The following is a 17,304-nucleotide window of genomic DNA, read 5'->3' as shown; positions in this document are numbered from 1 at the left end:
GAAGAGCCGCTTGAATCCACAAAATAGAACCAACTGCTTCATTAAGATTGCCCACTGTACAGAGTGGAATTCTGTCTGATATTGGGCCGCCGTTGTGTTGCTTTGAACGTGTATTTTTTGGTGGTTAAAAAAATGTGGTTTATTTGTTTAATAAATAATTTTGACCAGTAAACTCTTCTTGTTTAAACATGCACCATTGTGTGGTCTTTCTTTGCTTGTGACTTCTTGATGTTGGTAAATACAATAATTGAAAAATACCACATTACATATAATATACATATGATAATGTACAACACATTATGGAGTATGCTTCTGCTGTGAGGTCCTGCCTCCATGCACTTATGCAATTAACCGCTAGACGGGTATATATACAGTGGCGTGTCTAGAAAATTTTTGTTGGGGGGGCCAGGTAGGGGCACAGATTTGGAGAAGGGTGGCATCCCTCTTTGATAAATCTTGTGGGTCTATGACCGGGGAACACCACAAACGAGTACAGGAGACGTTTCAGTGCAACTGTAACATTCCTGACTGCCCGACAGACGGTAGCCTTGGAAACGTGCTCAGCGTCACCAATATTATACAGAAAGCTCCCGTTTGCAAAAAACCGAAGTGCAATACAAATAATATGTACAGAACTGAGAGAATGTCCGCGATGTGTCACATGAGCAATATTAGGCCTGAGGATGTTATTCAAATCAATTATAGATTGTGCTGAAAAACGGTAACGTTCACACAGGAAATCATCAGGAAATGATAAAATGTCCAAATGCGCTCTAATCACTCTCTCCCGGCGGAGAGCTCTGTGGAGAATTTGGGCTTCAACATCTACTGACACTTCTACTGACCTGAAGGAACACGCCATGTCTGACACTTCCTACAGTCAGGTTTCTGACAAAGAGGCGGAGAAGGTCAGGGTTAGTTGAAGTAAACCTGCTAGGGGGCAGGTTAGCTTCACGGAGTGTGTCGTCATAGTAACTCACTCAGAATTAATCTAAACTCGCTTTGTGAAACCGAAAACCCAGAGTTTTCGTTAACTCAGGGTATACTTACTCAGAGTTTGCACTAAACCGGCTTCCTGAAACAGGGCCCAGGGCCCTATTTCAGGAAGCCGGCCCAGGGCCCTATTTCAGGAAGCCGGTTTAGTGCAAACTCTGAGTAAGTATACCCTGAGCATATGCCCAGTGACTTATTTTTATTTATTTATTTTTGTAATGGCATGAACAATGAGAGGTGGTGGATTGGCCAGATGCAGGTCGATGTGTAAAAATAACTCAGTTGTTTGGTGGTGGCTATGGCGCTATGGCGGGGCTTCCACAGAGGCAACAGGTGGATGAGGGAAGGGGAGGCAGGAGGAGAGCCTCGAGGCAGCCGCCGAGTGTCAGGTGAACTGAACTTCAGGTAAGAAGTTATGACCTGCAGTCTATCTGGGTCGGATATAAACCAAGTTTAGGTGGAGTTTATTTTCGTTATGCTGACTTTTTACTGTCAGTTGCAATAACTCATACTGCGTTCTAGCCAGCTTGACAGAGTTTTTATACAGCTGGGTGGGTGCTATGATGTTACTGATAGTGAACTTTTTTTTATTCATAAGATTGAACTGAATCATTTCTTCAACAGATTTGACTCAGCCATGAGGCAGTCTGCAACATCGGCTGCAGACTCACCCACCCCCACTGCTGCTGTTCCACCTCAGACACTTCACACCTCCTCTATTCACCCTGCTCACTCCCCCCCCACCCCCAACAACAGCATCCAATACACACTCAACACAAGGCTCCAGCCTGTCTCTCTCAACCACCCAGGTTAGGAGGGAACTGAGGAGGATTAATGGCGAGAAGGCAGCGGGTCCAGATGGCATCAGCTCGAGGGTCGTCAGGTCCTGCGCGGACCAACTGTGTGGGGTGATGGAGCACCTCTTCAACCTGAGCCTGAGGTTGGGAAGAGTCCCACAGCTCTGGAAAACCTCCTGTGTTGTACCAGTGCCAAAGACTTCACGCCCCAAGGACCTCAACAGCTACAGGCCGGTGGCTCTGACATCCCACCTGATGAAGACCCTGGAGCGGTTGGTCCTGGCTCAGCTTCGGCGCCTAATAAGCTCATCACTGGACCCACTTCAGTTTGCCTACCAGCCTGGCATTGGAGCGGATGATGCCGTCATTCACCTCCTACATCGTTCCCTCGCTCACCTGGAGACCGCTGGAAGCACTGTGAGAATCATGTTCTTTGATTTCTCCAGTGCCTTCAACACCATTCTTCCCTCGGTTCTAAAGGACAAGCTGGTGAACTCTGGAGTGGACCATCACCTCACTACCTGGATCCTGGACTACCTCACCGACCGACCACAGTATGTGAGGACTCAGGGCTGTGTGTCGGACAGGGTCGTCTGCAGTATGGGGGCCCCACAGGGAATGGTTCTGGCTCCGTTCCTCTTCACCATCTACACTGCAGACTTCTCCCACAATTCCACCCAGTGCTTCCTGCAGAAGTTCTCTGATGACTCTGCAATAGTCGGCCTCATCACTGATGGGGACGACAAGGAGTACAGAGGTCTGACCCAAGACTTTGTGGACTGGTGCCAGCTGAACTACCTCCAGATCAACGCCAGTAAAACCAAGGAACTGGTGGTAGACTTCCGCAGGCACAAGCATTCTCCACTGCAACCACTGAACATCCAAGGTATGGACATTGAGGCTGTGGACAGCTACAGGTACCTTGGTGTTCATCTGAACAATAGACTGGACTGGACTCATAACTCAGACGCCCTCTACAGGAAAGGGCAGAGCAGGCTGTACCTGCTGCGGAGACTCAGGTCGTTTGGAGTGGAGGGCCCACTCCTGAAGAAATTCTATGACTCTGTTGTGGCTTCTGCTATCTTTTATGGCGTGGTCTGCTGGGGCGGCAGCATCTCTGCTGGGGACAGGAAGAGACTGAACAGGGTGATCCGAAGGGCCAGCTCTGTTCTAGGATGCCCTCTGGACCCAGTGGAGGTGGTGAGTGACAGGAGAACGGCGGCTAAGCTGTCATCCCTGATGGACAACATCTCCCACCCCATGCAGCAGACTGTGACAGCACTGAGCAGCTCCTTCAGTGGGAGACTGCGGCACCCACGGTGTGGGACGGAGAGATTTCGCAGGTCTTTCCTCCCCACTGCTGTCAGACTCCATAATAAAGACTTTAACTGATCAAGCACACACATCCATACATATGCAATAATACTAAGTGCAATAATCCTTTCTGTCATCGTTGTATTTTTACTCAGTTGTATATAGTATTTGTATTTGTATTCTATTTTTATCTTATTGTATATTTATTTTATTTTATTCTACTGTATATAGTATTTTCTTTTATTCTATTCTGTACAGTTGTGTACTGTATTTATTCTTATTGTATTCAAATTTTTGCCTCATAACTTTTGCACTGTCCACTTCCTGCTGTGACAAAACAAATTTCCCACGTGTGGGACTAATAAAGGTTATCTTATCTTATCTTATCTTATCTTAGTTAGTAGACTTGCCAACGACTCCTTAAAGCTTTAAAGCTTCCTTTAGCTAGAATGGAAAAAGACACAAAGCTGGATTTATTCTGTCTTTACGCTGCACAGCTGCCTCTTCTCTCATTCTCTCCCCCTGCCTCTCCTGTTGCTACTTCAATCATGAAACTGATCAATGATCAGCTGATCGGCTTTTCTCTCTTGTTTATCGCCCACTTTGTGCCAGAAAGAGGAAACCAGCGGATGTCGCGCTAAACAACAGCAGCACGTTTAAGCTTGATCAGCTGTTGTTAGAATTTATTTAATATTAATTTCTAGTATCAGCTGATGTTGGCTGGAGCAACAGCTGTAAAGCTGCTGGTCATGATGTCGGTTTGGATATGTGGTGAGAGGGAAACATGAAGATGAAACCAGGAGATGTCCTTACTGAATCATCAGAGCTGAACAGGTGATGGAGAAACAGGTTTACCTTTTAGGTGACATGAATAAGTTGAAGTTATGAACTGTTTCTGAGAGACAAATAACACCAGGATCCTTTTTTAGGTAGCTGACAGCTGGTAACTGTGCAGGGGCGGATCTAGGAAAGTTTTGCCAGGGGGCCAGGTAGGGCATTAACAGGGAAAGGTGGGCACAAAGAAATACTTTTCTTTCTTATTCTCATTTAAAATGTCTAGCTTTTATTAAATAATTATCTAAATCTTACAACCAAAGTTTTTATCTGACGTAAAATGTATAGAAATCATACATATACCAACAAGACAGTGTGCATATGGAAAAGATATAAATAAATCTTATAAAGTTTGTATCTGTCTTGTGTGAAACTTGTATGAAAAGCATACAAGAGTAAAAACAGATATAAGATCCCTTGAAAGATTATATAATGAATCTTGTATGTTTTGGATACTAAAACAATATATGAAAGTAATGAGAAAGTGGCCACTTTCATGAGTAAATCATGTAAGTTTTTACTATTTCTTTTCCATATGGGACTGTCACAACAACAGCATTTGTTTTCATTCAAAGTCTTTATGGCTTTAATACCTGGTGGGCCGGTCTGTAGTCAAAATGCCCGATTTTCTGTCCCAGTCCAGCCCTGCAGGTTAATACTGGCAGTGTCACCATGCCAGCTGACTGTATTTCATCATCAGCCAGTGTTGCTCTTTATACATCAATATTACCAAAGTTTACCATAAGGCAGCATAGAAAGTATTTACTTGCTTTCAGGTTTTATTCAAATGTTAGTCTTTTCAGTTGTTTCCCCACTTTTTTCCTGTTTCAAAATCAAACACCAGTTTGTGAGAAGATTATCTTCTTTTTTTAACAGGCAGATAAAGTTTTGCATTGGCATTGGCTAATTTGTCAATTGTTTGTTACAAATGTTCGTATTTATTCAAAAATGTTTTTGCCCAAAACATATGTGCACTATATGTCAGTAAAAATACTATGCAAATATTGCTGTCCTTGAATGCTGAGTAAACACTGACAAAGCACTGATTGTATCTCTGGTACTTTATCAACGCAGTATCTAAAAACTTTGCACCGTAGTGGTTAAAATCTCATTCTAATAAGAGTTAAAAGCGCATTCGGTTATTAGGTTTACAGGATTATTGAATTATGGTTAACGGTTGGTAGAATTTTTTTAAACTTTATCTGCCAATTACATCTGCCACCCTTCTCCAAATCTGTGCCCCTACCTGGCCCCCCCAACAAAAATTTTCTAGACACGCCACTGATTCTGTCCTCATTTTCTTTCACCGAAAAATTGTTTCCTGCAGTGCCGTCTTTCGTGCTTGGCTCTCCTACCTTTGCTAACGTGAAGCGCATAGCGCAGAAGCCGATGCTGCATTCACTTACACTCGGATATCTGAGCTTCACCGTGAAAACATAATCGGACATTTGATATTTGATTGAATTTTATTGTTTTGCCTTTGGGGTGGCACCTGGGGTGGCCAGTCTGGTTGGGGGGGTGGCCTGTGCCCCCCCAGGCCACCCCGCTGGACACGCCACTGTATCCCAGGACAGAGCCCTGCCCCACCATGAGCCTGGGTGGATACGTGGTTATTAATATAAAAGGACCAATACTGAATATGAATATTTCATGAAAATTGAATTATAATACAAATTAGTAATAAGGGTTTCTCTGCGCCCTTATCTACTCCATACTCAGCTGCGGGCAGAGAGGGTGACAGGCGAGGATGGCACTGAAGAGAAGATGCTCAGTTTCTGGAGTCTCCTGGTCCTGTCAGTATTAGTAGGATGCATCTGCTGTGTCTTCTCGTGGATGCTCACCTACCTTGACTCATTCCAGCCTGGTATGGATTTCCCAACACTGTGGACAGTGGCCCACGTCAGAGACGTTTAATATTGATTACATATGTCTGAATTGCTAACCCTAACCCTAGCTCAACAGACCACAATGCCCTGGACTGTCAGTATTATTACATGCTGTGAACATAAGTACCTTTGATCACAGTTTATGTTGTAAAAGAGAAGGAATATTGAAAAAAAGATCAACATTGTGATATTATTTGTTCCAAACTGACCAGAAACATGCTTGTCAGACTCTCACAGCAAAGGATCAGACTCACTGTGCATGACAGCTCGGGCCAATGATGTCTTTTAGATTGTCAGTTGTTTAGTGCTTCTGTACAGTTAGGGTCACGTCTCTATTTCAGAATAATTAATATGCGGAAAACACAAAGTTGATTGTCTTCCAATATTCTAGCATAATTAAAAAACTTTGACTTTGTAAGTACATATTATTAGTTCTAATGCCAGTATAAGTCTTCATAACTCCTGCTTTGAAATACTGAACTTTAAAGTTTACCTGATGAAAGAGTTTACAGTGGCACTGTCAGGATAATTCTGACTATAAGATCACTGTATTAATCTGAATCCTTCTGAAATGTGCTGTGAATGAATGCTGATGCAACTCACTGTGGGAAAGCTGTTGATAAAATGAATCTGTGACACATGCAACACGTTCACAGAGGAAGAGGACACAAAGGGAGGACACGCAGAGGCTGTGTTGAAGTCAGAAATCCAAATCTTTATTAAAAAACAGGCGGCGGTTACAAACAGGCAGACAAGCAGTCCATCAAACAGTCTACAGGGTCAAACATACAGAGAATTCAAACAGCAGTAAAAAATAACTGGACACTGAAAAACTTAAAGCAATGTGTGACGCAATAGAAGGAAGCAGTGCAGTATATTCACTGAATTATCATCAATTACAAAAGAGAAAAACGACAATTTCTAAGGATTATTTTCTTAAATGCAATTAGAGTGTGGCTGGTAAAGATGGAAACATACAGAATGTAAACTGTGTGAGTTTGGTGAACTTTGTTAGTAACAAATGAGGTAAAAAAAACAACCCCAAAACATACAAAACACAGAAAGAGGCTCTCAGTATTCATTAATAATTAGAAAGAAAAATTCTGGTCGTGGATTTTTACAGTCTTAGTTCCGCTCGCTGTCATCATTATAATCATCATGATCAATGGCGAGGTCCTGAGGTGGGTGGGGCTGTCTCTGGTGATGTCACCATGAAGGAACAGCATCTGGCACGTGTTGCTGAAACATCCCAGTACACTGGTGTAGTTTCCTCTCCAGCTGTTTGACATGTGACACTTGAACATTAAGGGGAAGAAGAAGAAACAGTGTTAGGTCAGGTGACCACATGGTTTCTAAAGTAACTGACAGGAAGTAACCAGGCCGTCAGAAATGGATGGCATGTGTTTAGAGTTACTGGAGTTGGGTAACTCTACTTACCAAAAGCAGAAGCACACAGATGAAGGATCAGATGCTGAATGTTGCAGGAACATGCTCATGTGTGGTGGTCATTCAGTGCTGCTCCGGCAGGTTAGACAGTCCAAGACTGATATGCTGCCCATCTGAGAGTTTGAAAACACACATGCAAAGATTTATTTTGTGTTACAGTCAAAGTTGGATGTTCATTTTTGTCCTTTAAAAATGTTTGTGTATTTGAAAGCACTAACATTTAAGGATGACTTGGATCGTCTCCTTTAAAGGGGAGACAAGTGTATCCACTGATCTACGTCACTTTACCTGGATGATGACTCCTCTCCCCCTCACTCAGAAACACTCCTAATATAACCAAGCAAATAAATAATATTGAAGATTTACTTACATCATTACAAAAACATCAAAAACATCTCCCTTTGATTCTATTTCTCCATTCCTGCTGAACATCAGGCAACAAATATCTCAATAAATCACAGTAAAATGTAAAGCACATGTTTTCTCTGCTTTGTCTAACCTCTGCAGAGCCTCTGTCAAGAAAAACACATCTGTAAGCATAAAACAAATATACATTCATAACACGTCACTGGACAAACCTCGGTCAGTTGATTTCCTCTGTGCAGTGCAGATGAGCATCAGTCAGCGAGTGACTCTGCTGGTTCTTCTGAGGAAACACCACCGTCTCTCCACACCGTCACCATCTGTGAGCACAAACTGCCGCTCTGCCAGCATGTAGGAATCACATATCACACACAGGGGTGAAGAAACATCAGAGCTCAACTTAGGATACTTTAGATCTAAACAGATCAAAGTAGCTCTTAGTTTCAACAATCAGTGAACAGACAACCAATGATACCAAACTGATTCTGTATGAATACAATATGGTATTTTCAATACAGGTGTCAAATTAATTTATTAAAACTAATACAGATATATGTATATTTTTTTGATAAATTAGTTTGCTAAATTATAAGGATATATATATTTTTTTCATTTAACAATTGCAACTAAAAGAAATTAAATATTGAACAAAAATATATTGTCACATTCTGAGCATGCTCAGCATGCTGACAGACTTGAAGTTGCTACAGATTTTAAGAAGTGATAATTATAGGGAAGAAACTTCTCTTTTTCATCCGTTTAATCAAACATTTGATGCCTCAGCTGTCTCAGTCCTATAGCGTTCTGCAACTACAACTAACCTGAGGCTTGGATTTGGCTGCAGGTGCCCCTGTACATCCTTCTCAGCAGCACACATGTGGGTACCATTTAATCCCACTTCTTCCTGAGCTTTGCTTCACCATAAGACCAAAGGTGGCATCCCGTGTCACAGTCTTATCATCATCCAGAAGAAACATTTGAAGAAACATCATGGAGAAGAAACATTTACGCGCCTCCTGGTTTTGTTTTCTGATCCTGCGAAAAGACTGAGGACAACAAAACCCAGAGAACACGAGATACACAACATCCAACATTCAGACTCAGCAGCCTCCATAAATGAATACCACCGCGTTTGTTCAGTTATAGTAGATATAAGCATACTTCACATTACTGGGTATGAATAATAATGAGGAGGCAAACTTTGAAGATGCAAAGCATGATGTCCCATCATCAGACTGTAAACAAACATCCACCAGGCTTCTTTGTTGCCAAAATTGATGATTCTCCCATCAGGGATCAGTAGCGTGTATTAACCTGTGGTACAAGCAGCAGTCACTGAAATATTACTGTTTCAGATAAGAAATCTAGCACATAAAAACCAGGGTGGGAGGGATCTCTGCAAACTGACTTACCTCTGCAAGTGTGAAGCTCAACAAAAATCTGACTCTCCAGTCACAGACAAACAAAAAATTCCAGCTGGGAGATAGAAAACGCTGTCTGGGTCCTGCTGGATGTTGCTGGTCAAGAGTCCACACATTAGCAGAGTGCTTCTTGGTCCCACTGACCCATATGGACAGCGACTGTGGAGAACTGTTCTGGAAAACAGAGAAGAGAATTAAAATAACAAAAAGCCAAACAGGATTTCCACAAAGACTCTCTTGGAATCAGCAATCAAAAAATCACTGGTTCATATTTCAATTAAATATGAACAGGTTCCTTAAATGTACGCAGTTCAGATCTGATTTAATTTAATTTCCTTCACACAGCACATTCGTCCAGGCTGACAGGTAAACATTGAATTAATCTCAGGTAACATGACTCATAGTAGAGATTCAGTAAGAAAGATTGCAGGCTCTAATATTATTACCACACAATCCAAGGACACACCAACAGCTCAGATTTCTAGAACTATTTAAACAAATGTCTTCTGAATATTCAATTCAGGTTTACAGTGGGAGGTGTTGTGGAATTTTTTTAAATAAAGTCTGCAACACAGAAAGAGCTGTGATCAAGCTATTTATTACTGCACCAGCACACATCAAACATCACAGTTCACAGTCAGCGCTCCCGCAGAAGTTGTGCTCCTACTCCATTATGCATTCCAAGGAAGAGGGAGGAAGTTACAAACTGATCCTACCACACTTCACGTGGCTCGCTATGAAACCTAACAGATCAATGGTTATGCTGTTTTGTGGCCTTATCAGCACCTGTAAAGGGAGTTGTTTTCTCAAACTGCTGACGCTGAAGTAAGTTCATCTAGTTTTAGAAACTTTCACTGAACAGTAACAGCGTCACAACTAAGCATATGCATAAGCACTTAAATACTTTAAATGAGAATAACAGAAAATTTCTATTACAGGAGCTAGAGCCTGTCCCAGTAGTCATAGGTAGAGCACACCTGGACAGGTCACCAGTCTGTCAGAGGACTAACACAGAGACAGACATCAGAGTAACAAATCTATTTAAAATTAATGTAAGTTTGCTGCAGCTGTATGTATGAACATGTGTTTCTGTGCTCACAGTCCACCTCTCAGGAACCTGCAGTTCACTTTTAGTCAACTTTAAACAGACCTCACAAAAGGCTGATGTGGCTGGATCAGTAGTCTGATTTAAGTACGATACCTTTGGCCAGGGATTAATCTGGTACATCGCTTCACTGCAGTGTTACGTATTTTCCCCACACCTGAATAAAAAAATACTGATATATACAAATAAGAGCTTCAGCTCATGCAGCCTGACTCAATCCTAAATGTTCAGCACACAGAGACACAGAGGTACCGTTTAAAGTTTAGTGTTAACCTGAGTCACTGATCATTTGCAGTATTACAGAGTCTGGCAGTCTTTGCATGATGTCCACGTCACTGTAAGTTTCTAGCTGACTCTCAGGTGTGACAGGTGTGCCAGCAGGAAAGAGTAATAATAACCTGCATCCTGAGGTTTGTCATGCAGGATTAAAGAAGCCAGGCTTTGTTCACACAGCTAGGATTGTATTTTACACTGACCCTGGGTCAGTATAAGTATCATACAGTTTAAACGAAGCACTGAAACTTGCACATATTTATTACAGATGCACTGAAGCTATATAAGTTTTGATCAGTTAGCTGGCTTGAAGCATTCAGGTGTGCCTTAACAGAATGCCATAATCTTTCCAGGAGTGGATGTCCCAGCAAATTCACTCCAAGCTCAGACCATTGAATGCTCAGATAAAATTGCAAAACTCCCAAGAGTTACATCTCAGACTCTACAGGCACATTAGAGTTCATGAGAGTATAATCAGAGAAAGGCTGAACAAATATAGCTTGTTTGGAAGGGTTGACAAGAGAAAGTGTGTTCTTTCTAAAAATAACATAACAAGACAGCTTTGTTATGGAAAATAAATATCTGAATATATTGCAAGACTTCTTGAACAATGTCCTTTGGAAAGACCGGACCGAAGTGGAGATTTGTTTGGTGAAAATTACAGCACACCTCATATCAACTTTCAAGCATGGTGGTGGAATGGTGATGATTTGAGCTTGTTTGTCAGAACCAGGATGTGGGTACTTTGCAGTCATTAAGTTGACCATAAACTCCTGTAAACCAAAGTATTCTGGAATCAAATGTGAGGCCATCTGTCTGACAGCTGAAGCTTGGCACAAACTGGGTCATGCAACAGGACCCAAACACAGCGGCATAAAAAGAATCAAAGTGCTGCAATGGCTCAGTCAAAGTTCAAATCTCAACTCGATTGAAAGGCTGTGGTGGAAACTTAAAGAGAGCTGAGCATGAATGAATACCCTCAAACTTCAATGAACTGAAGCAAGAGTGCAAAAGAAGAATGGTTCCTCAACAGTGATGTGAGAGACTGTTAAAGCCATACAGAAAACAACTGCTTCAAGTTATTGCTGCTAAAAGTAATTCTGCAAGCTCATGTATCACAGGGTGCACACGGGGCTGCATGACTGTAACATTTTATGTGATATGTTTATATCACATTTTATCAGTGGGATGTTTCCAGAGTTATAAATGTATTTTATGTTATTTATATGGAACTAATTCACAAAAACAGTGACCTCAGGGTTTATATTGTGAGGTAAAGACTAAACAAGATAAGAAAGTTGAGCCTGCTCAACCCACTGAGCCATTCCAGCACCTGAAGTTGGGCATTTTATCATTTTATCCATAAGGTATACTTAATTTTGGAGCCAGACTCAAGCCACTGCAGTTTTCAGCACTTCTCACTGGTTTGGTTAAAATACATGAGACAAAAACTGTTTTCATTGGGATGTACTTACTTTTTCACATCTTCCGACAGAAACTGTTTTTGTATACTTTTGCCTGAATGGCCCGAATGTGTAATTAATCATGTCTGTCACAGCTTTGTGGTTGATTTAAAAAAGAAAAAATCATATGCGACAACATGAGTTTATCATTTATTTATTTAGAATTAATTCTCTGGTTTGTAACATACAAGCCTGTTGTACAAGGAATCTTACAGAGAGGTACAACTTTTTACATTTGACTCTGTCATGTACGTCGGCTCGGATTTCCACTTTGATATTCAAACAAGGGAGACGTTGCTCTCATAAGCTTAAGTCAGTGTCAGATCTGAAATGTCAAGAGTAGCATTAAAGGACACATGACAGTCCACAACCTCGTCAAATCACACTATGTACTATAACCACCCAACCGATGAAAGATAAGTTAAATGATCACATCATCAGGGTATACTCAGTACAGTTTTCAGTCATTCAAAATTCCCATTGAGCTGTATCACTTGAATATTTGTCCATGCATACATAGGTATATTATACGATAAAAAATATAGCATTTGGAATAAATACTGTAATCTTAGAGCAAACTGTCAGACAATACTTGTTATATACTTTTCACAATACTGTATGTACATATACATATATTTGGCTGGATTTACAGGAACAGATAACATACATATTTAGTCCCGTGTGAAACAGATTTGGTTTCAATTCTTTGGTGCTCATGTGAAACCTTATAATATCTGGGTCACAGGGGATTAAACATATAGATTTTCATAGAGACTTATACGCAGGCACGGAAGACCAGATTCACCAGATAATTCTCGCAGCGCCCTCCCGATCATCCTTTGGCTGTCTGCAATGCAGGAAGCTACGGCTGTACAGACTCTTATTTTTGTTCCTTCATACACAGACAGTCAGTGATGATCAGATGCGCTGCACAGAGTTAACATTGAGATTTACTGATGTTGTGTGAATGCAGCGTCGTTGTGGAGAGAACCTGTGCTACTTTGTGAGCCCCCACAAATACTTATCTGATTACTAAGTCAGTGTGAAAAAAAGTATTTTCTTGTGTAAATGTACTATATAAGTCAAAGTATATAGATCTATATAATATACTTCATTTAAAATGAGTCCTGCGTCATGGTCAGTCTACATATTTTTATATTTGTGTCCGAAAACATTAACTAGAATGACAAACCCCACTGCAAAAAACCCCCAAATTAATACCAATTAAGACAAAATGGTAATGTATTCCAATGACATGATGTATCACTATGGCCACAAATATTCAACTGCTAATCCAGTTTTATTAATAAATGATAATAACAGCTGATAGGTTTGATTTGTCTGTATGCTAGAAAAATGTTCAGCGTTTCCTTTTGTTAGCTGTCTGGAGTGTAGCTTTTTTTCTTTTGTAAATTCAGACTGGATCATGGTCATAGGTCACATATATGGCAGTTGTTAAAGTAGTAAGTGGTATTCCCCTTTAAATCCCACCTCCAACTCTTTAAAAAAGAGAACAAAGATCAGAGTAGTCATAAATATGATCATAATCAGGTGAAAAGAGAGGCTTACAATGAACTTGATCGATTTGCCTATCAATTTTCTTTTCTAATTTAGGCTTACTCCCCCTATTTCCTTTGCAGTCCATGAACTACATGAATTATCTAAAATTAATAATAATAATAATGTTATATTACAGATCATTTTATGCCATTCTGTTGTATCATTTCAGCATTTCATTTAACTGTAAACATACGGGACTGTTTGACATCAGCAGCGGTCACTGAGTGGGAAACTGTAAACTTTATTTTAAAGACCGCTACTCCTGCTTCATATTAGCTCGGGAATACGAACGTAGGTTTGCGGTACAAAAACATCAACACTGTGGAAAACATCTTATGTCTTGTGTTTTCTGATTAAGGCTCGACCAAGGTCACTCACTCGACCTACTTTATGACTGACAGTAAGGTAGTATTCAATTGCTATTGCTTCTTAAAACGCAAACCCAAGTCCCAGCCCTACCTTCAACCCAAACCTCGGGTCAGATTTACCATGTTGTCTTACCGTTTATGAAATGAGACCTCACGAAAGCAAGGACGAGACGATGTGTCTCGCCACGCGTAATATATATAACCAGACTCATTCCAATGTCTGCCACATCCACTGACAGTCTGTGTCTGTTAGTCGTAAAGCCCATGCCAGTGTATTTAAACTTGCTACATTAATTTCCTGGAATGTGTCACAGCCAGCCTGACATTCATTGTGCATTTTGTAGCAGTTGCATACATGGTTTGATTTTAAAACGAGTAGGCGAACAAGGCATACAATATATTTGAACTGAAGGCGGGAGATGCAGAGAAAGAGAGAGTCGCTATGAGAACAGACAGTACTACAACATACTGCTGTTTAGTACTATAAGACAGCCAGTAGGGGGAGTAAACGTATTGGCATGCAGTACAATCTTCATAACAGAAGAGCGTTGTCTTTCTTCAGCCTGGTCATGTTGTGGTTATAAAAAATTGTTTAATGTCCCACAGAAAGGATTTGTTTCTCATTAACACACAGCTGATGAGCACCCATGTCCCACATGTGAAAAGCGATGGGTAGTACGGCAAAAACGATACACTGAATGTCAAATATATTCTGTTATAAGTTATATTCTGTTATTTAAATTCCTAATGAATGCTTTTCGGAGATATATAATTTCATCTGGACACCAATATTATAGAGGACTATTTACGAAACACATCAACAATTTAAAAAAAAAGTGCAGTAGAAAATACAGTTTTTGTGATTATAATCTATTCTACATAAAGTATGTCCTCAATAATGGCTTATGTCCAAATACGTAAAGACTGATTTCAATGTCATGAAAGGGAAAAAAAATAGAAATAATGTATTATTTCATATTCTATATTTGCAAAGGTAGGTCATGTGCTTAGTATTTTGCTTTAAGAGTTAGCTGATGATAGGAAGCAGCAGTTCAGAGGCTCTCTCTGTCCACTTGCTAGGCCGCCCAATGTGTTGTCCTGCTTTATAGTCTCACCCTGTGTCCTACTTAACATCCCGTCAGTCACACATGACACTGTGGAAACGTCTTCTCATCAGGCTGTCGGGACCCTCAGCAGTGGACCTGAGCGGTTGATGCAGCATATCCATCGACACCCACCAGCATTACTGGCATAGACGTGGAAGAAAAGCTCCTGCCACGTCTTATGATGTGTGCGGTACCACCGTGTGTTTATTTCAGTGTTTTCTCCCCACGTTGGCGGCCACGGTTAACGGAAACAGAGCAGTTGAGCGGTTGAATGGCGAGCTGGGATGGTTTGGAGAACTCTGACTCAGAGGAGGTCTGCGGTGCTTGTGGACTCAGAGGTTTGGACCTCAGCGTTGGCCTTCAGAAGGTCAATTATGTCTTGTTGAGAGGCTCCTTCTGCCACCAACAGAGCCGTCTGACCGTTCTGGGTGGGGGGGAAAACAGACGTTTCAAAACACTGCAGTGACTTTTTTGAACCACACAGTGGCAGTGTTGTTTTGGGCTAAACATATTCTCTAGTAACTGAATATCAGGAGTATGGTGCATGCTGAACCTGCCCTGACTCTGTATACTAATAAACCCTTTTTACATCCTACAGCAATTGTCTCTGAAATAATAAAGGTTTTAAGCCTGGGATGTTTTGTATTGATGTTAAGCTTAATACAAGTAAACCTTGCATTTTGCTTATGAAACATATGTAAGAAAATTTAGAGTATTTTTTTGTGTATTTTCATCTTGTGTTGTTACTTATTGCACAGGCAATATGATAAAGTAGCGACAGGGATGACACACTGTGACCAGTATGTGATTGATCTCTTGAAAATGCACTCAAATATCTAATCACTGCCACTGTCACCTACTTACTTATTTGATCATCTTTATTTTCTTTTAAGCATATTTTTAAAAATTAATATGCACAGATTACAATAATGTTGTTTTTTTTTTAATGCAGCAAAGTAAAATAAATAAACGCTGTCGGGCTTGTGCTGTAATTATGTACCGTGCGAGGATTTATGGCAAGCACTCAAGTCGCGCTCTACCAGCAATTATCAGAAATAAGAACGCTTATCGGTGCTTGCGTCCTTACGGATAACAATCTCCCCAACCCGCTGCTACAAACGCTCTTCAGAATGCAATCACTTGCAAGCACATCTTACAGTTTGAGAAATGCGCTTGATGCCAAGACGTCAGTCAAATGATACAGCTGACAGATCTGCAATGTCAGGATTCTGCAAGAATATTTTTGCAGATTACCTTTGTGTTTTTTCCTCCTTCTTTTAATTCTATTAGGCCACATCCTGAGACATGAGCATAAATGTTCTGTATCACATACGGTGCCTACTTTTAATGTTGTTTTGGGGTAAGATGCAGCACGGTGTTTGTTGCAACACTGTTGCTACTCTTCCTGTGGCATTTACAAAGACTCACCTCCACACCTGCATCCATCCTTTTTTTGCCACAGGACACTAAGTGTCTTTGCTCTCCATTTAACGCAGCCAGTCCATTTGCCTCTGTGTTTCTAGGACTGCTCTCATTACAGAAGTGCTTCGGCAGCGTAAAGCACCGGCCATGATGTGATCACTCTCTGACTGGGGAATCTACAAACTGGAGAAATCAATGCACCAGGCTGAACAATCAATCTACTTTGTGTGGGCCAGCCATCAGTTCCCATATCCCTATAACCTTACTGAGAGCCCACAGTCTCCATTTTTGAGCGAACCAGGTGGTAAAAGCCATGTGACCATTAGTCGAATGCGAACAGCGAAGAATTACGTGCTGAAATTAATTGCTGAAAGTCTCATAAACGAGAAGTAAAACATCTACAAGTTTACAACAAGCCACTAAATGGCCTGATTTTAACTGCACAACCTAAAGCTATACCTTATCTTTGAGGCTGGTATCACAGCGACCTGTCTCCAGCAGCAGGCGAGCGATGTGCGTGTGCCCGTGCTCGCTGGCACACATCAGGGCCGTCGAGCCCTCGCGGTCCTGGGCATTTACATCCGCGCCGCAGCTCAGGAGCAGCTTCACCATGGCAACGCGGCCATGGCTCACCGCAAGCATGAGTGCTGTCTGGCCCGCCTAGAAAAAGAGTGAGAAAAACAGAGATTAGAATTAAACAGTGAGAGGGCAGGAATGATGGGAAGATATGTATATCTTACATGCAGACAGAGAGAGAAAGTGACGAGTTAAATAGTACATTAACTTGTTATACAAACATCCATAAATATTCATTCTGGTGACCTTGATTTGCTTCTGCAGTCCTTTTCATGATTCCTGTATGGTTTCCACTAAAGGATGTCTTGCAGTTGAGGACATGTATTTACTTCCTTTTTCTATTTTATTTTATTTGTACAACACACCAAACTGTTTGA

At 41.1% G+C, this 17,304-nt stretch overlaps 1 protein-coding gene across 2 annotated transcripts in view; it reads right to left on the bottom strand.

Moving 5' to 3' along the window:
• Positions 1-6,852: 6,852 nt before the first annotated feature.
• The window catches only part of kank4 (KN motif and ankyrin repeat domains 4), a 38,399-nt gene continuing 27,947 nt past the window's right edge, over positions 6,853-17,304 (bottom strand). The window contains exons 9-14 of one of the 2 annotated variants that reach the window (XM_080886524.1): positions 16,811-17,011; positions 9,046-9,228; positions 8,455-8,947; positions 7,849-7,974; positions 7,262-7,597; positions 6,853-7,119 (exon numbers count right to left, since the gene is read on the bottom strand). In XM_080886524.1, coding sequence (XP_080742650.1) covers positions 8,930-8,947; positions 9,046-9,228; positions 16,811-17,011 — 402 coding nt within the window. In that variant the 3' untranslated portion in view covers positions 6,853-7,119; positions 7,262-7,597; positions 7,849-7,974; positions 8,455-8,929. Of the gene's footprint in view, positions 7,120-7,261; positions 7,598-7,848; positions 7,975-8,454; positions 8,948-9,045; positions 9,229-12,082; positions 15,354-16,810; positions 17,012-17,304 lie in introns of those variants that run through there. The other variant, XM_080886525.1, reaches the window with a different exon arrangement.

Source organism: Rhamphochromis sp. 'chilingali', assembly GCF_963969265.1.
Source record: "Rhamphochromis sp. 'chilingali' genome assembly, chromosome: 7".
Classification (NCBI taxonomy): domain Eukaryota; kingdom Metazoa; phylum Chordata; class Actinopteri; order Cichliformes; family Cichlidae; genus Rhamphochromis; species Rhamphochromis sp. 'chilingali'.
The sequence above is the reverse complement of the archived record's forward strand: the minus strand, read 5'-3'. Positions and strand labels throughout refer to the sequence as shown.